Here is a 22321-nt window from a genome sequence, read left to right on the forward strand (position 1 = left end):
TGATGGATTGCGCAAAAGATGCTTGTGGCATGAGAAGAGTGGGAGGTGGGCTGTTTAGAAAGGGTAGTGAGTGGTGGGATGAAGAAGTAAGAGTATTAGTGAAAGAGAAGAGAGAGGCATTTGGACGATTTTTGCAGGGAAAAAATGCAATTGAGTGGGAGAAGTATAAAAGAAAGAGACAGGAGGTCAAGAGAAAGGTGCAAGAGGTGAAAAAAAGGGCAAATGAGAGTTGGGGTGAGAGACTATCAGTAAATTTTAGGGAGAATAAAAAGATGTTCTGGAAGGAGGTAAATAGGGTGCGTAAGACAAGGGAGCAAATGGGAACTTCAGTGAAGGGCGTAAATGGGGAGGTGATAACAAGTAGTGGTGATGTGAGAAGGAGATGGAATGAGTATTTTGAAGGTTTGTTGAATGTGTCTGATGACAGAGTGGCAGATATAGGGTGTTTTGGTCGAGGTGGTGTGCAAAGTGAGAGGGTTAGGGAAAAGGATTTGGTAAACAGAGAAGAGGTAGTAAAAGCTTTGCGGAAGATGAAAGCCGGCAAGGCAGCAGGTTTGGATGGTATTGCAGTGGAATTTATTAAAAAAGGGGGTGACTGTATTGTTGACTGGTTGGTAAGGTTATTTAATGTATGTATGACTCATGGTGAGGTGCCTGAGGATTGGCGGAATGCGTGCATAGTGCCATTGTACAAAGGCAAAGGGGATAAGAGTGAGTGCTCAAATTACAGAGGTATAAGTTTGTTGAGTATTCCTGGTAAATTATATGGGAGGGTATTGATTGAGAGGGTGAAGGCATGTACAGAGCATCAGATTGGGGAAGAGCAGTGCGGTTTCAGAAGTGGTAGAGGATGTGTGGATCAGGTGTTTGCTTTGAAGAATGTATGTGAGAAATACTTAGAAAAGCAAATGGATTTGTATGTAGCATTTATGGATCTGGAGAAGGCATATGATAGAGTTGATAGAGATGCTCTGTGGAAGGTATTAAGAATATATGGTGTGGGAGGCAAGTTGTTAGAAGCAGTGAAAAGTTTTTATCGAGGATGTAAGGCATGTGTACGTGTAGGAAGAGAGGAAAGTGATTGGTTCTCAGTGAATGTAGGTTTGCGGCAGGGGTGTGTGATGTCTCCATGGTTGTTTAATTTGTTTATGGATGGGGTTGTTAGGGAGGTGAATGCAAGAGTCCTGGAAAGAGGGGCAAGTATGAAGTCTGTTGGGGATGAGAGAGCCTGGGAAGTGAGTCAGTTGTTGTTCGCTGATGATACAGCGCTGGTGGCTGATTCATGTGAGAAACTGCAGAAGCTGGTGACTGAGTTTGGTAAAGTGTGTGGAAGAAGAAAGTTAAGAGTAAATGTGAATAAGAGCAAGGTTATTAGGTACAGTAGGGTTGAGGGTCAAGTCAATTGGGAGGTAAGTTTGAATGGAGAAAAACTGGAGGAAGTGAAGTGTTTTAGATATCTGGGAGTGGATCTGTCAGCGGATGGAACCATGGAAGCGGAAGTGGATCATAGGGTGGGGGAGGGGGCGAAAATTTTGGGAGCCTTGAAAAATGTGTGGAAGTCGAGAACATTATCTCGGAAAGCAAAAATGGGTATGTTTGAAGGAATAGTGGTTCCAACAATGTTGTATGGTTGCGAGGCGTGGGCTATGGATAGAGTTGTGCGCAGGAGGATGGATGTGCTGGAAATGAGATGTTTGAGGACAATGTGTGGTGTGAGGTGGTTTGATCGAGTAAGTAACGTAAGGGTAAGAGAGATGTGTGGAAATAAAAAGAGCGTGGTTGAGAGAGCAGAAGAGGGTGTTTTGAAATGGTTTGGGCACATGGAGAGAATGAGTGAGGAAAGATTGACCAAGAGGATATATGTGTCGGAGGTGGAGGGAACGAGGAGAAGAGGGAGACCAAATTGGAGGTGGAAAGATGGAGTGAAAAAGATTTTGTGTGATCGGGGCCTGAACATGCAGGAGGGTGTAAGGAGGGCAAGGAATAGAGTGAATTGGAGCGATGTGGTATACAGGGGTTGACGTGCTGTCAGTGGAGTGAATCAATGCATGTGAGGCGTCTGGGGTGGACCATGGAAAGCTGTGTAGGTATGTATATTTGCGTGTGTGGACATGTGTATGTACATGTGTATGGGGGGGGGGGGGTTGGGCCATTTCTTTCGTCTGTTTCCTTGCGCTACCTCGCAGACGCGGGAGACAGCGACAAAGTATAAAAAAAAAAAATATATATATATATAGAGAGAGAGAGAGAGAGAGAGAGAGAGAGAGAGAGAGACTTCCCACGTATTCCCTGCGTGTCGTACAACGCGACTAAAAGGGGAGGAAGCGGGGGATGGAAATCCTCCCCGCCTCCCATTTTTATTTTTCCTAAACAAGGAACAGAGAAGGGGGCCAAGTGAGGATATACCCTCTAAGGCTCAGTCCTCTGTTCTTAACGCTACCTCGCTAACGCGAGAAATGGCGAATATGTATGGAAAAAAAAATTATGGCGTAATTATCTAAAATGAATCTTGTTTTTGACGGTTCTGAGGTTGATAAACCTATTTCGTTTATTATTATTATTATTATTATTATTATTATTATTATTATTATTATTGTCATTTCTCAAGATGATATACGTGAAACGTGAGGCTGGATGGGCCTGTTGTGGTGCTGGAATCCCCCAGAGTACAGGTGAAGAAATCTGCCGATGACTTAAAGACAGGAGGTGAAGTTTAGGAAAGGTTAGAGTGACATTTGTCTTGCGAATAACAGAGGAATGTCATATTCATCCCAAGCCCCAGGGCTGAATACCATGAGGTCACCAGGGCACGATAGTACTCTCCATGGTAGGTCATCAGGAAGTCCCATGGTGTGTCTTGTGATCCCATGGTGGTAGGGCTTGTGAACCTCACATGGTGGGAGTCATGTGTACCACACGTTCCATGGTGGGAGGGTCATATGAAACCCCCCATGCTGCCATGGGAACGCCCATTATGGGGTCATGTGAACCCCCATGGAGGGTCATGTGAACGTCAAGGGTCTCGCCTAACGTAACACTAGGAATACCACCCCCTTCCCCCCCATGTAACACGTCCCCCCTACAGCGACGCCTCTCCACCTCGTGAAAGCCGTTAATGCCTTCCTTTCCGTGAACACACTCGTTCATGGCTGCGACGCCTTCAGGGAACCCTCGAAAAAAAAAAAAAAAGAAAGTTGCTTCAGGAACGCTAACGGCTCTCCTCTGGAAAGCCACTCGCCAGCTTGCCACATCCCCCTCCAACTGGAGAACACCCCCAGGAGGACCAGCGCTCCCCACTGCAACATCATCAACGGTATTATTGCTCCTCGAGCTCTCGGGTGATTGTCGAATTAACCGACATGACTGGAAGGATAACAACACCCGCTTTCCTGGAACGCAACACCACCCCTGCAATACTAACACTGCTGGAACAATAGCAACACCAATATTCCTGGAACACAGAACCGCTCTTGCAACGCTGGCAATAAGATTTCTGGGTGACCGGCATCTCCATTGTAGCAATAGCTTTCATCACTCACTCTCTCTCTCTCTCCAACAGCACCAGCACTCCAACAACGCCTGTTCTCCAACAACACCGGCGCTCCAAGAACACCGGCACTCCAAGAACACCAGCATTCCAGTAACGCCACCACTCAAATAACACCAGCACTCCATCAACAACAACAGCACCAGCACTCCTCCAACAACAGCAACACTCCTGGAACTCCAGCATCACTACACCACCACCACCACCAACAACAACAACAACACTCCTGGATTACCAACAGCGCCTCATTCCTGGAACACGAGCATCCTGGCGCTGAGAACGATCAATAATCCACTGCTAGAAGACTAACGAGGGACAAGTTTCTGTTGTTGGGGAACTGGCGAGAACTCTGTGTGTGTGTGTGTGTGTGTGTGTCGGGATGATCGGCTAAGCCTGTCGCTGGCATCAACAAATGGCTCCTCGCCTTTAGGCGGCCCTAACAAGGGCTTCTGTCCATAATCACCATCGGTATGGCTCTTGTTCCTAGAGCTAGTCATAACAAGGTCTTCTCTCCGTAAGCAGTATGGGTATGGGTTTGTGTATCCAGGTCTGGTCGTAACATTGGCTTTTCTCTTGAAACAATGCCGGTGCGGTTCTCATTTTCCAGAAGATCTAAAGAAGATGAGATGCTGGACGAGGTCATGGGGGACGGGAGGTGGTGCGGAGACAGACAGACAGACTGAATGCGTTGAGGCGCGCGTGTGGCCAGCATCCCCGGAGGGGGTTGCAGCTCATCGCTAGAGGAGGATCGTAAAGTAAGATTTACTGTTGGGTTGGGGTCGTGTCGTCGTTTCCAGGGGAACCCTAGCCATCCCGGCCAGCGTTGCCGCTTCCCTGCTGCTGCTGCTGCTTCCAGCACGATTGTCGCCTATCAGGGGTGGCCTTCCAAAGGCTTCAGTGAAGCTTTGCTGGAAGAGATCTTCATTATATTCCAGGCACACTGGCGGCTCGCTGGCCCGCTGTTATTGTACCGTCTCGCAGGAGGCTCTCCTGTCTCTTAACCCTTTCACCACGACGGTGAGACCCCTTGAGCTCGACGGTACCAGCCTTGGCTACGACGGTGCGACCCTTGAGCACGACGGAAACGTCCTTAGGCTATGACGGCCTGGTCTTTAGGCTAGTCCCTTAAAGGGTCGTGCCATCGTGCACCAAAGGGTTCATTGTTGGCCGGCAGACTGAGGCCTTAGCTGTCATGTTGCGAGCCCATTGAGGAGGAATGCCACGACTGATGACTGTTTGTTGTCAGTCACGCTGGAGTCACACGTCACGCCGCCGGCGTCATTTCACGTTACGCCAGCGTCGCTAAACTGTCACGCCGGCGTCACTTCTCGTCAGCGCACCGACGGCACCGTTATGCCCCAGGCTTCAGTGCGCCAACGTTATAACTGCTCATGGCAGAGGCTATTGGATTGATCAGTCCAGCGGTGTTCGTGATTTTACCGTGGTCGTTATTATACCACCACCACCACAGCTCCTACAGGGAAGCCTGAAGGTGTCATGCCCACGACCACGCCACAACCACTGTCCCAGCTGACTAACCCACAGCCTCTCGTTCTTCCTCCCACTTGGGAGTCAGTGGTGGTGAACGATTCTTTGAGCGCCGATTTATGTGACAGCGACCTCACCTCACCTGCCGTGGGAACATGACGCCAGACAGTAACGCATTACTCCCGAGGTAGTTCATGATACGTCATTGCTAGCGTCAGCTTACGGTAGATGAATATTGATGACCCCTGCATTTCTTCAAAGCCTGTCATTCTCAAATAACCATACAGCGTCTTGTTTAGATCAGTGTCAGTTCGATCCGACAATGATTTGTCTTCGGGTATCTGATGTAAGCATAGGGAATCATACACAAGTGTCAGGTCTGCCTAGCTTGGGTACAACCCTTGTTTCCGGATAATGTAATTAGCTTAATTAATTAGGTTCCTGGCTCAACTCCTTAAGTCGTCTCATTCTCTACCCAAACTCTTCAATTGGATTACATGGGATGTAGTGATCAATACTACAGCTGTTCAGCGTACCACAGACAACCCCCCCCCCCCCCCTTCCCCACCCACTGGTCTGGGATACAAGTATCCCAACCTTAATCTTGCTGTTACATCCATTGACCATGTACCCCAGCCACCACACCTCTCACCACTAATCTCACCATCACTGCACCACACCACAGATAAAACCACCAGTCACCACCACCTCTGGCCACTACACCACTGTCACCACACCACCTCTGGCCACTACACCACCACTGTCACCACACCACCTCTGGCCACTACACCACCACTGTCACCACACCACCTCTGGCCACTACACCACCACTGTCACCACACCACCTCTGGCCACTACACCACCTCTGTCACCACACCACCTCTGGCACTACACCACCACCAGTCACCACGCCTCCTCCATCACCAAGGTGGCCACCCCGTGGGTGCCCCCGGTCCCCCGGGGACAGGTATCTAAGGGCGGTGAACGCGTCCGCCAAAGTTTGTCGGGAGAGTCATGAGGTCTGAGACTATTACACGGGACCATATTTCCTCGTAATGGACAAAGTTAAATTGAAAGTTGACCGAGGGTTGACGGGCAACGGCACCTCCCCAAGCGAACGTTGGCGTAAACGCTCTTGTCATCGAGGTCAAATTGGCCGTTCCGGAAAGCCAGGGGTCTGGACGACGTCTTCCCCAGGCTGACGATCCCGGCCTGCTCTGATGATGATGATGATGATGATGATGTGGATGCTTATATATATATATATATATATATATATATATATATATATATATATATATATATATATATTTTTTTTTTTCTTTCAAAACTATCTGTTGGTCACTTGCAGCCGTCCTCTTGTCCTCTCGTCTGTGTTGCGGTCATGCCAGAGGGACGTTAGAGCATCATCTTCCTTCTTGGGGTCCAGTGGGAAGTGTGTCGTAGGGAGAGGAGGCGCTTAAACTCTGCCCTCAGGAGAGGCCGACACGTCTTCCACCTTCATCCGCGAGGCGATCCATCGCTGCGTCTTCATACGCCGCCGTGAACAGCTCCGGCCACAGACACCGTCATGCACGGCGCCGTCTGGTGAGGCGTGCCCCCACGTGATGGATGAGATTCGTAAGATTTCGAGGAGGAGGAGGAGGAAGCACTGCACATGACAATGAAGGAAGACTCGTCTTGATTACTTTTTTTTTTTTTTTTTTTTTTTTTTTTTTTTTTGCTCTCGGTCGTCTAGCAGTTGGTCCAGTTACTGCCTGGACCTGTTGGGTCACACCCCGGGAGCGGCCGTTGGGTGGGCGAACCCCAGAAACATCAGCTTGGGTGCCCCTGTGGTACTACAACCCTCCAGCCCCCTACTACAGGGGTTAAGGAGTTAAGTCTGTGACCCTTACGTATTGGGAGTGATTCTTGGCCTGACGATTCTTGAAGAACTAGGCTTTGGCCTCTCGGTTGACTGGTTGTGCTTTTGGTTGGGGGTAACAAGAGCCGTGTTATTTATAGAGGAGAAACACGATCCTGGCCGAGACCGGATCTACCAGTTCATCTTCCAGACGCCTCCTGCACCCACTCTCACACTGGCTTAGTCATCATTTCTGACATTTCTCGTCTTGTTACGAAACACTTCAAGACTTGAGTACTATATTTGTGTGTGTGTGTGTGTGTGTGTGTGTGTGTATCCTTTCATACTTTCATTTGTGTCTCCACATCTGAGAACTTTACTTCTGAAACCCAGAGTCTTAAAACTTTTCTCTTTGTTTCTGGTGGAACTCGCCGCATATTTTTTTCTATCTTAAGTAGCTTTCTAAAACTTTTTATTTCCAGTGTCAGGCTCATAAAACTTTTTTTCCCCTTCCTAATTGAGCTCCAAAACTTCCTTTCAGTTGAAGCATTTTCCTTGCCAGTGTAATAGCCACTCACCACACCTCTTAGTGTTCAATTGAAGCATTCCAACGTTCTCTCTATCTCTCATGTTTACAGTTGTGGAGTCGATCCTGCGTGGGGAGAACGTGGGCATTACGCCGCGCAGGTCCCGAACTGCAACCAACAACCACCACCAGTCTGGGGTAAGTAGACCAGCTGTTTTCCTAGTGAGGTTGATGGCCTGTATCCAGTGGGCGGAGCGCTTTGATGGACTGGTCAGAGGTAAGTAGACCAGCTGTTTCCCTAGTGGGGTTGATGGCCTGTATCCAGTGGGCGGGACGTATTTAGTGTCACTTAGTGACGCTCAGAAGCGCGAGGCTGGACCAGGTGTCATCCTGGCACACACCTAGTGGAAGAGACACTGTGAAATTACTAGTAAGAAGACCGGGTGTTTCCCTAATGGGGCTGAGGCTGTGACTCCCTCCTCTGAGTCCAGCCCCACGCAGCCCCTTCCCATGGTCCATTCCACCAGGGTCCTTCCCCAAGGTCTGGTCCCTCAGGATTCCTGGCTGTGGTCAGGCTCATCATGCGGTTGTTATCCTCATCCAGGTGAGGATGGCTTGGCCTCTGTTGATGGCTTAGTGTGTTGGGTTGGCTTGGCCTTTGGGAGTGACATGGCTTGGAAGGATGGCCCGTAAAGATGGCTTAACCTGCGGGAGTGGATTGCTCTGTGCGAGTGTTTGTAGCCTGTAGGGGTAACTTGGCCTCTGGTGATGACTAGGTCTGTGAGAATGGTTTGGTCTGAGTTGCAGTGGGCTCGGGAGGCTTGGCTTAGGGTGCAAGGTGCTGGGGAGAATTGGCCTGGGTTGCTGGGGAGACTTGTCCTGGGGTGCTGGAGAGGCTTGCTTATCCTACGCGAAGGAACACGTACGTCGCCATGTCCTCGTTTACCTCTCCTCTGTGCCCCCGCCGCCGTCTCTCCCACTCACATTCTCCATCCCCACGTGTTTCCACCTCCTCCAGAGGCTCTCTCACCTCTACACACTCCTTACGGTATCGTGTATCCCCATCATCATCACCATCATCATCATCATCATCATCATCATCATCATCATCATCATCATCAAGGTGCACCACTCCCGCCTCTGGTACCCTTCCATCGCCACCCACATCAGGTGATTCCCTTCCCTTCCCGGCCTCTTCCCCCTGGGCCATATTGCCCCTCCCCCTCCTCGTTAGGGCGATGGGGAGGTGATCCCTGGTGAATTACGATGGGCGGAGAGGAACATTTCCCTCCCGGCCCCGGGATGGTCCGGCTGCCGGGGTTCCTATCAAGAGAAAGTATAGTGTGTGGTGGCGTCTGTAATCTTCCTTCCCCCCCGATGACTCGCCTGATTGACTGTGGGGAAAGGGATGAACCCTTTGCCCCCCCCTCTCCCAACCCCCCATCCCGCTACCCCTATGGAACAAGTCCCTCCCCGTCCCCCCCTTTCACCCCCCCATCCCTCTGCTGGGGGAAGGAGTAGAAATATACTCCCTTTCAGCTCATTCAAGTAAGGCCGGGGGTGTGCAGTCGTCTCCATTTTAAGTCGAGTAGTGAGGTGAGGTGAGAGTAGTGTTGCAGGTGTGTAGGTGAAGGTGTGTGCCGGAGGCGGCCCCTCTGCTGCTCCTGCTGCTGCTGCACTTCCACTCTGGCAAGGTTTTTCAGCTCGGGGGCAAGCTGGGAGGGACGTGTGTTTGTTTGTTTGTTTGACGTCGGGCGTTGGAAGCAGGTGGCTCCTTGACCCCTCTCACTCCAGCCACCCTTTTTCTTTACTTATCCTTGCCTCTCTCTCTCTCTCTCTCTCTCTCTCTCTCTCTCTCTCTCTCTCTCTCTCTCTCTCTCTCTCTCTCTCTCTCTCTCTCTCTCTCTCTCCTCCCGCCATTTTGTTCTGGTCGCCGTACCTTCCCCCTACTGGTCCCTCACCGTCCACAGAGCCTCAGGAAAGGCACTGTGCCGTCACTGATGGACAGCCTTTTCAACCTAACCTCACCCGTGTATCTCTCTCTCTCTCTCTCTCTCTCTCTCTCTCTCTCTCTCTCTCTCTCTCTCTCTCTCTCTCTTGCACCTTGGTCGCGCGCGTCGCAGCTTAAACGTGCTCTGGCTTTATTCATCAGCTCAGCTTCAGCTTAGCGTGTAAGAGTCCTGAATTTTATAGCATAACCCGGAGACTTAACCTTAATAGAGCAAGCACATGGGAAGGCAGGAAGTTAACCGACCCGGCCACTCCTCTCCCCCCGGGGAAAAAAAAAATATATATATATATATATATATATATATATATATATATATATATATATATATATCAACATACACATTAATCTTAATTTAAGATCAAAACTTGGGAATATTTCGCAAAGTTGAGCCTTGCATATTTAATCCGGACAGAGGCTGGTGTGTGTTGTGTATCAGCGGGCCGGGAGACGTATCTTTAAGAGCCAGTGTTGAAGGGTGGGTGATAGTGTGTTTAACCCCGCAACGAAGACTAGCGAGGAGGTCCGCACTTGTGGGATCAATAGTTAAAAACTTCTCAGCCCTGTCGCTCGCTGGCTCGCCCGGCCTCGGTGCACGTTGGCTGTTCTTGCCATTGTTGCAGACAGGTGAGAAGGTGGCCTAGGCTGCCATATCTCTTCCTTCCCCTCCCTCACTCTGGTTGGTGACGCATCCATGGGTGGCCATAGTGAGGTGGTGGTGGTGGTGGTTGGTTGGTCTGCGTGTGCGCCACCAACACGGGGCCCTGGCGTAGGTGTTGGAGGGATCAATGCTGGAATTGACTAAACCCCCCTCCATGCTTATGGCCATGTGCTGGCTGGTTGGCTGGCAGGGGGAGCGAGAGTGCATTGCAGGGGAATGTCTGCTGCCCCGGGATGGGGGGAGGGAGGGTGTGCTGGGGGTTAGCTTGACCTCCTCGTGTTGGAAGCTGCCGGTCAGGTCAGGCCAGGCCAAGCTCTTAACATCCCTGGAAAGACTGGTTTTTACCTGCGTTTAATGTTGTGGCTGAAACACCGAGGCTCCTCACCCCTCACACCCCTCACACCACCTTAGAGTTCCTCTCTCGTGATACTGTAACCTCACGAGCAGGTCAGAACGACCCCCTTGAATCCAGCGGTACGACCCTTGAGGACGTTACCAGTACCACACTTGAGCACGGCGGTATACGACCCCTCCTGAGCACGGCGGTATACGACCCTCCTGAGCACGGCGGTATACGACCCCTCCTGAGCACGGCGGTATACGACCCTCCTGAGCACGGCGGTATACGACCCCTCCTGAGCACGGTGGTATACGACCCCTCCTGAACACGGCGGTATGATTTTCGAAAGGCCTGTCCGTCATGCCCCAAAGGGCTCTGTTCCGTCGTGCTCAAGGGTCGCACCCTCATATCCAAAGGTCTGAGTACCAGTTTGATACACTTTGGGACAAGTTATCAACAGGCAGAGGTGTTAGGACGCCTTTGTGCCGTTGTAATTGTAACGAGATGGCTGCCAGTGAGGCTTTGTATGCCCCGCCATAATAAGATTGTCCGTTCCCGCCGCTGTATAATTGACACATTTTATTTGCAGCTCACATTTGCCAAGAGATTCCTATTCCCAGCTCAACTCTGATTGAATCTGTTGACGACGCGCCGGGGGTGGCCCGCCGCGCAGCCCTTGCCTTGTCTCTCCCTCGCACGCCGCATCTGACAGACTTTCTCCCTTTCCTGCTGCATCCTTCGCGTGCCTTCCTCCTAAAGCATCCACTTCAAGTGGTATCGAACCCCCTGCTTGATTGTTGTCGGGATAAAGTTTGTTATGGGAGGCGGAACATTGGGCAATGGGTGGGCGGGCCCCTGAGCGAGCGTAGGGAAGCGCGGGTGAAGCGTCAGCGTCGCCGGACTCCACTGTTCAGTCTCTCTGGCCGGAGGCGGACGACGACCGGTGCTATGGCCGCTCGCCACCTCGCCCACCACAACGTCATTCACTAATTCCATGCCAACAGTAGCCGGGCAGTGCGTGTGTGTGCAGTGACAGCAAGGGTCCGTTGTGCGTGCCGCCCGCCCGACCCCTCCAAGTCCGTGATGATCAGTGTGTTGTGTTATCCCTGGAGCGGAAGCCTCCGTGATGTTGTGTTGATCGTGTCATATCGCCCGTAACAAATCTGTATTGTTGATCCAGGTGATTGTTCAAAGCCGGTGACAGTAGCTTGGGAGTGATGATGAAGGTGTAGTAGATATTTTGTGAGGTGTGTAGAATTAAAGTTGTGCGTGCTTAGGCAACAGCTGTCATTGTCATATTCAATGTACCAGTAGTGTTTTGGCTTCAGCCTCTTAAGGTCTGCCTCTGTCCTGGGCACGGAGGCAGGAAGACCGCGCCGGCCAAACATTGTGCTTGTCACTTGGTGTCCCCCCGTGCCCACTGCATGACCCGTCTCTTCCCGTGTGCCCACCCGCCCACCTTGCCACGGGGACGCGCCAATCGTCATCACCGACGCAGTCCAACATTGACCGTGGGCGTCACATCTCCACGCCCACCCGTCTGTTAGGTAAGCTCTCTTGAGTTCGCGGGGCGGCCGTGATGGCGCCCCCCCCCCTCCCTCCTCCCCCCTCCGAAGGTGGCGCGGTGGGTCGTGGGCCACCATGATGGCTGTGGCACAGTGGCTGTACCTTGTTATGTTCCTGCAGCAGCAGCAGCAGCTCAGTAAGGGCGTGACGGCAGGAGCAGTGGGCATGCGCCGCCCTCGCTAAGGTTATTTAGGAGACCTGTGTGCGTTGTTGGCAGGGCATCCCCATCGTAACCTATTTACCTCCTTTATTATCCTTGCAGGATCTGCCGCAGGAGCCTAGCCATACGCGCCGACCTGACACATCATCCTAATCCACTTACATTTTATTATTTTTACCCGGATTATATCATGTATTATGGATATTAAAAGAACTTTTAATGAATTCCTTTGCCAGTTTTCTTTGTGACTCGTCCTAACTTAATGAGACTATGAATGAATGAATGCCAGATTAGTCGTGAATATATAATGAATGGGAAGACTTTGTATGGGATGGGTCGGAGGTGGTGGGAGCGTGGAGGGAGGGGGATTGGGGGGAGGAGGCAAAGCTTTGGCCTTTAAAGGCGACTGTTACTAAGACGTGGAAGATAAAGTTAAGAAAACTGTTTGTGTTTCTTTTGGGCACGTCTCGCTCTCGGTGTGTGTGTTTTTAATGTGTTTAAAGCTGCTGTGTGTTTGTTAAAGTTTAGTCGCTGCCCTGATCCATCCGTGACCGACACCGCCACAAAAAAAAGATAAAACTTTTCCCGATATTTTTATTGTTTTTTTTTTTCCCAACCCTTTTATACGCGCGAGTTTGGGAGTGGTGTTTAATAGGACATGTTGCCTCTTTATGACGGTGTGATACAGCGCTCGGCTCTTGGGATGGTCGGCCGTCTTTCTCGTATTATTTTATTTTTCTTTTACTGCTGGAGGAGAGAATCTCTCTCTCTCTCTCTCTCTCTCTCTCTCTCTCTCTCTCTCTCTCTCTCTCTCTCTCTCTCTCTCTCTCTCTCTCTCTCTCTCTCTATTTTTCACTTCACCTCCCATCAGAGCATCCTCCCCTCCCCCCCATCCCACACACACACTTTTCAACGTGCCGCCTCTTCCCTCTGCGCCCTCCGTCTCTCTCTCCCTCCCTCCCTCCCTCTCGCCCCTCGTGCAACCCGCTCCCTTCCCTCTCTTTATCACGGCTCTCCCGGTTCCCTCTCCCTGCGCCTGCCATCCCAGCTCTCCCAAGTCACACATATTCATGAGTCTGCCCCCCCTCTCCCCTTCCCCCCACCCCAATTTACATAGTAAAAGCACAGGCGGGACGCTCCCTTCCTACCGGCCATAAGCAAGTGGTGCTGGCCTGTACTGCTGCTGCCGCCGCCGGTCTTGGGGGGTTCTTCATGACGGCCTTGAACTCTGCCACACTCGCACTGTATTTCATGCACCATACCTCCTCAAGCAGACACACTGTACCTCCTATACTGTTCTATACCCCCAGCCACACCGCCCACTCCCACTGCTGTACCTCTGCCTCCTACACACCGTACCTCATTTAGTACACCCCTGCCGTACATGCCTTAACACTGTCTCTGTGCTACACGTTACGTCTCACACTACAGCTCCACGACACTTAACAGCCGTGTTGTGCCAAGTGTAAGTAACATGTCTTGACGCTTTACCCCTCTCCCCTATCCACACACTGCCGTCTCTCATGTTTTAACAGCTTGCCTCCGACTCTGACGTTGTACTCTCCTTTGTGAAAACTAACCCCCCCTCCCCCCGCTCTTTGTCTTGTAACTGAAACCTCACACAGTTCACTCTACTTCTTTGCCTCCTGTATTATAACTTAACCTCTTGGTAATTTACCTCTTAATGTTACCCACTTCTCTTCACAGTTTGCCCACTGTCTGACCCCTCCCTTCATCTTGACAGTATGAACTCCCTTGACTCTGCCTTCCTCTGACAGTGTACCCTGTGTTAGGATATGTCACAAGCGCCATCGGACGCTATGCTATCCTAATGTTAATATTTTGCTTCCCGTCTCCTTATGCTTTGCCTTCTTGTCTGGTGTGATGGAAGGGCACAGTGTGGTGGTGGTAAAGGGTAGGGTACAGTGTGGTGGTGATGTTGGGTAGGGTATAGTGTGGTGACGATGGTGGGCAAAGTACAGTGTAGTGGTGGTAAAGAGCAGGGTACAGTGTGGTGATGATGGGCAGGGTACAGTGTGGTGGTGATGGTGGACCGGGTACAGTGTGGTGGTGATGATGGGCAGGGTACTGTATGATGGTGATGATGAGCAGGGTACAGTGTGGTGACAATGGTGGACAGGGTACAGTGTGGTGGTGATGATGAACAGGATACATTGTGGTGATAATGGTGGACAGGGTGCAGTGTGGTGGTGATGGGTAGGGTACAGTGTGGTGATAATGGTGGACAGGGTGCAGTGTGGTGGTGATGGGCAGGGTACAGCCGTTCTGTATCAGGTACTTCATGTTGTAATAGAATCCTTCAAGCTAGCAACACGGTGAACTAAATTACGCTTATTATCTGCAGGTCTCTCTGTTGATCATTACAGCAGTAATGTAGGCTTGTTAGTGGGTAACGAGCGGTAGATTAATGGTCATTAGAGGCTGGTAACCTCATTGTACCGCGTTACTAGACAATTAGAAACGTGTTACAGTCATTCCCATTAGTGTGTCTCGTTGGCTTGTTGTGGACCATTATTTTGGTTGGTCATGAAAGAGATGAAGCCTCATTTCTTTAACTCCCCGGAGTTGTTGTTAGCCTCGTTACCTCTTGGTTTGTTAGCTTGTTAGCCTCGTATGTGGTTTGCAGTTGGTGTTCGATTCGTCCCTTTGTGGTTACCCTGTTTCGTCATTTACCTTGTGAGGGTTTGGTTTGCCTCGACCATAACCAGATCCTACGCGTCGCCATTGCCTTTGCGAAGTTTTGCCCCAGTTGCAACAGAGTGAGGCCAGTGACGACTAATTAGTTGCCATGGTTATTTTGCCTATGAGCAAATGTGATCCGTTTTGCAGGGCTGGAGGAGGAGGGAGGAGGCTCTGATGCCGTGGCGCCCTTCACTCCTCTGTCCAATTACTGTCACTTAGCTGCTAGGGTGCGTCCTGTCGTGCCTGGTGGTGGTGGTGCTGCTGCTGGTGGTGGCGGCGGCGAGGGTAAGAATGGGATAGCAGCAGCAGCAGCAGCAGCAGCAGCAGTCGTTGTGGATGTGTTGGTGGTGAGGTAGAGGAGGAGGCTCCAGGCAGGCGGCTGCTGGGTTGTCTTGGTTACCGCGGACGTCAGCCACAAGGGCCACAGCGCCCACCCACCACCCACCCTGCCCACCACTACCACCACCAGGCTGTGCATCATCATCATCATCACCCACCCACCCAGCCCACCACCACCAGGCTGTGCATCGTCATCCACCCTGACAACCAGATTCAGGTTCATCACTCACCCACTCTGCCATTTTACACCACATGCACGTAGCATTATAGAGTGATGTTGGCCTCTCACATGTTTAGATAATGGGTTGATGTCCTCTCATAAGTGATGAGTTGTTGACGTCCTTGGATGTGTAAGTGAATAATTAGATACAAGGGCGTTGACTCAAGTGTCGAAACTCTTTTTTCCCCCCAAGTTAATATTGATGAAATTTTCATCCTGTGGGAGGCTGAAGACACGGTTGACTCAGCTGTTCAGCAGCTGAGTGGCACACCAGATTTAGTTTGCCCTGGGATAAGTAGGGCACGTCCGCCGCCACTCGGGAAATACAGACGACAAACGCAAAAGAAAGTAAATCCGAAGAGTCTTGCAGAGATTTGTTGAGGAACTCGCGGGAACGCTCGAGGATTTTGTTGTTTGCCTCCGTATGTGATGCGCGTATTGTGTTGTTGTTATTACGTGCGCCTTAGGATGGTTTCCGAGGTCTTGTGCCTTCACACCTGGGTGTGGGACCTTACCTTACGTGTACCTTACGATGATTTGGCAGGTCTTCTGTCCCCACAGCTGGGACTGGGACCTTACCTTACCTTTACATATACCTGACGATGCTTTATGAGGTCCAGCTTACACAGCTCAATGTGTGACCTTCCCATACGAGCACCTTTATGACAGTGCGAGAGGTCGTCTAGTGCTCGGTCTCCGGCCAGAGTGAGGTGTTACGCCACAGTTCAGTTGGGTTGTTGGCGATGATTGTTAGCAAGTGTCGAGGATGACTTTCCCAAACACATATCGCCTCCGAACTTTCTCTCCTCGACCTAACTTCTCTCCTCCCGTGATACACCACATGTCGGATCTGTACCTTGGGGTGGGGTCGGGTGGGCTGCTTTACCCCCGTGGCTGCTCGCACTATCATTAATTTGATGAGTTACTTCGTTTTTATACTGCTAATGGATCCCTCCAGTTGTTCCCCCCTTTTTTTTTTTTTCATTTCGACCTCGTGAGCAGGACGTTACGACCTTTAGGTATGATGGCCTGACCTTTGACCCGACCCTTGATGGTCGAGCCGTCGTATTCATATATCGTATTGACGTACTCACTGGATTGACGTCGCCTCTAGAGTCGTAAAGAACCAGCTTGGATTTTTTTTGTTTTTTTCAGTCCATTTTCCAGACTGGAAACAACATCCAGATCATCCTGGGATTAGTTAAAGCTGAGTCGCGAGTCAGGTAGGTTGGGTTGGGGGAGCCGTGGGTGGGTGGTGGATGAGTCTGACCTGAATGTGGCGTGACAAGTGGGAGACGTGAGTAACTCGTCAGGTGGTCGAGGAGACCAACCCTTGCCGCCGCCACCACACCTGCACCACGCCTAGGGGGCTTTTTTTTTTTTTTTTCCCAGGCGGTCCTCCACTTCTTTCTCTTCGTCCGTTCCTCTACTCCTCCTCCCCCTCCCTCATCCCATCTTCGCTGTCTACTTCGTTCTTCCCCCTGTCGCTCTTGTCTTCCTCCTCGTCTGCTGGTACTGGTACATACGCCCGTGCTGTTGTATTAGGGTCAGTATAGTGCCCTGGGGAACGAGCCTCTGGTGACGTTGTACGGCTAAATGTAGAGCGAGTGCCGCCACCACCACTAGCAGCAGCAGCAGCAGCCAGGCCAGGGTTGGGAGGAGGGGGGACATCACTTGCCGCCCCCACCAGTTGCCAGGGGCCGCTCTTGTTTATCCGTCCTGATTCATAGGCTCGACAGATGGATGGCGAGTGCTCTTACGTCAGTCGGTACCGGCGCGGGGTAGTCTGGTAGTCAGAGCTTGTGCGAACTGCTACGACAATAGGCTCGTGCTGTCGGCAGCGACGTGATTGGTCGTGGACCAGCAGCACCAGCAGGTGTGAGGGACAGTTGCTAGGCAGGAAGGAACGTGCTCAGGTCTGGCAAGCGGGTTTGCTTGCAGTGGTGATGACGTCTGTAGCGAGACGGTGTATGATGATGGTGTCGGCTCTCTTGGGGTGGAGGGGATGGATGCCTGGTTAACACCGTTATGTACATCCTGTAAGGGCGTGGCGTACACTGCAGCCTGGGGTCAGCACTTGCATCCTCCCACAGGAGCTGTTTGGCTTCATATGCGTTCCAGATTGAGAGAGAGAGAGAGAGAGAGAGAGAGAGAGAGAGAGAGAGAGAGAGAGAGAGAGAGAGAGAGAGTTTTAAGTAAGACTGTTAGCGAGGCTAGTAATGCCGCCAACCCCAGCATCTAGCTAGAAACAAAGGCTTTAGGATAACGTTACGGGGACTTGTGTGACCGTGTGTTACGGGGACGTGTGTGACCGTGTGTTACGGGGACGTGTGTCACCATGTGTTACGGGGACTTGTGTCACCGTATGTTACGGGGACTTGTGTCACCGTGTGTTACTGGGACGTGTGTCACCGTGTGTTACGGGGACGTGTGTCACCGTGTGTTACGGGACGTGTGTCACCGTGTGTTACTGGGACGTGTGTCACCGTGGGGGCTGGGTCTGCCAGCGTCATCCTCGACCTGTTCTCTCCGGCGAGACATGAGACTTCGCCGTTGTCACACTCAGGATGGCGGCGTTTGAGGCAGTTAAAGCTTTTATTTCTGAACGTTTTTCTTTTTTCTTCTTCTTTCTCCCAGTTCTTCAAAGACCTGATCACAAAACCTGACACGTAGAAGGTTTAATTTGGAACACGTCGCCGTTATGAAGTTCAATGAAGACTCTGGGTGTTCCTTTGTGCGCGTACACTCACCCAATCGAGGTCAGTTTCGTGCCGGTGACAGAACTGTTCGTAACCTCCCACGGGGCGCGCGGGACGATCCTCCAGCACGACCATATGACCCTTTGTGGGTATGATGCCTTGGCCGTTTGAGGGTCAGTTCAAAGGTCAGGCCAACACACCCACGTCCCACGCCATTGTTTTCGAGCATCATACCCCCTTGCATGGGGGTGGTGTTGTGTAGAGTTAAAGGATTGTGCACCGTAACCTAACCTGTCCCCGGGTCATGCAACTCCCGCAGTCATGCTTGCCTCGTGGGAAGAGACAATAAATTATACAATATACACGGTCGGTAAACACGTAAGGGGCATGGAAGTGGTCGGCCTGCATGAGAGGGAAGAGGGTGGTGGGGGGTTGCTGGTATGTATGTTGATGGTCCGGCACACTGCCTTGCAAATGGTGATGACTTCATCAGGCCAAGGGCTCATTATGAGGCCCTGAAAGACGCTTAGATCAGCTTTATATTATTGCCTTTGCCTGAAGGAGGTCAGGCGGAGTGGACAGCCCTGTTGATGCGATCGACAGCGTCGTCAGCGTGGAAGGAAGAACGTGGAGGAGGGGTAGAAGGGGCTGTGGTGGTGGCGACAGTAACAGGAGAGGCCAGCAGGGCAGGGCAGCTTGGGCTCCTCTCTTGTACTTGATGAGTTTTCCTGCTCCTGACGAGCCAACAACAGCTGGGGCAAGAGGTTTCTCACACACACACACACACACACACACACACACACACACACACACAGCTACCAAACGTGCTGTGAGGAGTCAGGGTTCGAAACCCCACATGTTCAGTTATCACGTGCATGAAATAAATCTCCGGCAACTTTTGCTTTTGCCGGAGAAAAATCGACAGTGTGTGTGTGTGTGTGTGTGTGTGTGTGTTGTCGGAGGGGCTGTGGTATACGCTTCGGGGTGTTTGTTTGTTAACAAAAGACGTTTAAGAATTCCCCTTGATATGCTAAAGGAATATTTCTCCCCCGTTACCTCCAGCAGGTGTTAGGTAGCTACACACACACACACACACACACACACACACACACACACACACACACACAACGTGAACACGTTTTTCTCCTGACTATAATCCTGCGTTTGTGGCTGCTCCTGCAACTGGTATTTCCTCCTGTGAATAATCATCTTAATTACCCGGAGCCGCAGGAGGCGTCCGTTACTCCACACCGGACGGAGGGAAAACTGATAGCCTGATATTCCGGTTAATCTCGTGTGTATTTCGTAACCGGACTGGTGTCAGCATCCGCAGTGTGCACACAGCTGTTGTTGACCTTTGACCCGAGGCCGTCAAGTTGAATATATATATATATATATATATATATATATATATATGGCAAGAGAGTGTCAGTGGGTTGATTTCTGTGAAGTCGCTGAGGGGATTCGAATATGTGAGCTGGAGATTTTATGGTGATGGTCGACAGACAGTCTTCATAAAGCGCCAGAACGAATGAAAAGAAGAAGAAAAAAAAAAACGAAAAATGAGGAAAAAGTTGGAAAAAACTGAGTGAATGTAAACACGCAACGAAAATCTGTTTTTTAGTACAAGATCTTTTTCTGGTAAACATAAGTAGACTTTATAAGTTTTTCCTTCATGAGATTAAGTGAAATGTCAGTAGACCGTTTAATGAAACTATTTATAAACCAGACTGTTGACTGGGGTACAGTATGTTGCTGTTGTTGTTCTTCTTCTTGTAATACTTTAAAAGATGTGAAAAGTTAACGAAAATTTCGCAAAACACTTTGAGACGTCAAGACATTCCTCTTCGAGGGTTGATTCAGAAATAATCGTTTTGTTTTCCCTATGACCGAAGTTCAGAGAGAAAGGAATATTTCTCTTTTTTTTACGTTTTTGTTGATGTTTCATAAATGTGTTGCTTCTTTGCAGCTGTTTCGAATTCCTGGACAGAAATTGCACCGAGATTTATAAGATGTATTGGAACTTTTGTTGTTGAGGCGTTTTAAGAGATCTTGATTTATATAGGGATTATAAGGCCTCTTGATTATAGGGCTGCTATAGGAGTTAATGATTATAGGGATGATATTGGACATTCTGATTGAAAGGGTCATTGTCGGGGGCCTTGGTTATAGGGATGCTGTAGGGGGCTCTTATATAGTGTTATAGAGTTCATGATTATAGGATCGCCTAGGTACTCCTGGTTATAGGAGTGTTACTGGAACTGTGGGTTGTCGGGCAGATGCACCAACGTTTCAGAAAGTCTCGGGCTTCGCCTGTGTTTTCCACTGGTATACCGGAAGGAACGAGTGCGCTGCAGGGGTCTGCTGACGCCCCCGGCAGTGAGTGAGTGGTGGCGGTGGTGACCCGCAGGCGATGCTGGCCTTTGTTCCAGGGAAGAGTACTGACGACGAGATCTTGGCCTGAGGGCAGGTCTTGGGGCGTTGCGCCCGTCGCAGGAACATCTGCGGTTACGAAGAAACGAGTCGTGGTGAGTTCGATGTCGTCAGGTGCTAACGTGTGGTGGTGAGGCAGAACGGAAAGACATTGAACCAGGGCCAGTGGACTGACACTTGACAGCCACTGATGTGCTGCCTCTTTGCGCAGCCGTTACTAACCCTCTCGATACCCTGGCGGGTAGTGCCGATAATATACCTCCCTGGTCGATGGCTGCCCACCGCCTAACACCGACCAGAGAGAGAGAGAGAGAGAGAGAGAGAGAGAGAGAGAGAGAGAGAGAGAGAGAGAGAGTCTTGCCACCTAATGCCGACCAGAGAGAAAGAGAGAGAGGGAGGAGAGACCGTGCATTGACCTCACCGAACACCGTCTCCTTCTCCTGTACTATGACCAAAATTAAATAAGACTTTATCTCACATTCTTCCCGGCAGCGTGCAATACAACTCGACCATTGAGACGCTATAGAGCAAAAACTCTCAGCGAAGGAAGATCTGGGTTACGACCCTGCTTGCTTGATATGTATGCTGCAAGTTGTTCCATCGCGTCCTGAGTGCTAAAAGCCTCGAGGAACTTGGAGGACAAGCTAAGGACTTCATGACTGGCGCCTGGGGGCGTGCAGGATCGGTCTCTGCATGTTTTGTGTGCATGATTGCGTTTAAAGAGGAGAGGGTCGGAGAAGCCTTGGAATGGTGTCTCGTTCTCAAAGATGGATCTAACTTAGGCCCAGAAAATGTGTTTATGAGTTATCGCTGTTGATAATTGTATTCAACAGACACACACACACACACACACACACACACGCGCGCGCGCGCTAAGGAAGAGGAGAGAAACGAAGAATGTAGTCAAAAGGCAATAAACTGGAAACACCAAATGAAGCAAGACAAGTAGAGCAGCCCCGCCATCACGGCAGAGAGGGCAGGAGCGTTAAATGATAACATCACACTGAAAGTAATGTACGCATATGATGATGGATTACTAGGTAATAGTAGAAAGCCGCTCCTGTTATTGTTGGAGTCGTGGGAACAGCTTATTAAAGAGATACGATCTCACCTGTTGTGCCCAGAGTGGTATATGATAGGGGGGGAGGAAAAGAGAAGGCAGTTATGGAGGGAGGATTTGCCCATGAAATATGATATAGCCATAAGTTTCAGGAAATAGTGAGGGATGGTCCAGTAGACAATGTGTAATGGGTAGAGTAACTGTAGTTTGGATTCTCATAGTCATGAAGTCTTGGAGACACAAGGCTTTTCCTAGAGTGTTTAAAAGGAGAATGTCCTATACCAGCATTGTGACTGAACACAGTGCAATACATTATGACGCAATATTTTCCTAGATTCTACCTTCTAACATGCTAGCATTGCTAATGAGATTATTATATATGATCTACCATTTGGAAAAGGGGATTATGTAATGCGTTAAGTCTCAGTATGTGGTAAATGAGGACGTTAAAAGAGCATAGAATTAAGATCAATCTCAAGAGAAGATATGGTCGTGCAAACTACACAGAACTCAACAGTTTCTATGGTAACATAGATCAGGAAGTGGAGCTTGGCTGCCAGGAACCAGGGCATTGTGGTGATATATTCTGTGAAATTTGCAATGGAGCTGAGGCATGTGTACCTCTAGTCTCAGATGTAGAGGGAAGGGCTTTAAGAAAGTGAGAAAAATGGCTTAATAGAAGATGTCAAAAAGCAAAGAGGAGCTTCGAGATGTGCAGTAATGTGGGT

General features: G+C 50.3%; 1 protein-coding gene across 6 annotated transcripts in view; it reads left to right on the forward strand.

The window, feature by feature from the left end:
• Window positions 1-22321, forward strand: part of LOC139758004 (uncharacterized) — a 711662-nt gene that overhangs the window by 383261 nt on the left and 306080 nt on the right. For all 6 annotated transcript variants that reach the window (XM_071678987.1, XM_071678988.1, XM_071678989.1 and 3 more), the window contains exon 6: window positions 7517-7602. In XM_071678987.1, coding sequence (XP_071535088.1) covers window positions 7517-7602 — 86 coding nt within the window. The remainder of the gene's footprint in view (window positions 1-7516; window positions 7603-22321) is intronic.

The sequence above is a fragment of the Panulirus ornatus genome, chromosome 29, assembly GCF_036320965.1.
Source record: "Panulirus ornatus isolate Po-2019 chromosome 29, ASM3632096v1, whole genome shotgun sequence".
Taxonomy (NCBI): domain Eukaryota; kingdom Metazoa; phylum Arthropoda; class Malacostraca; order Decapoda; family Palinuridae; genus Panulirus; species Panulirus ornatus.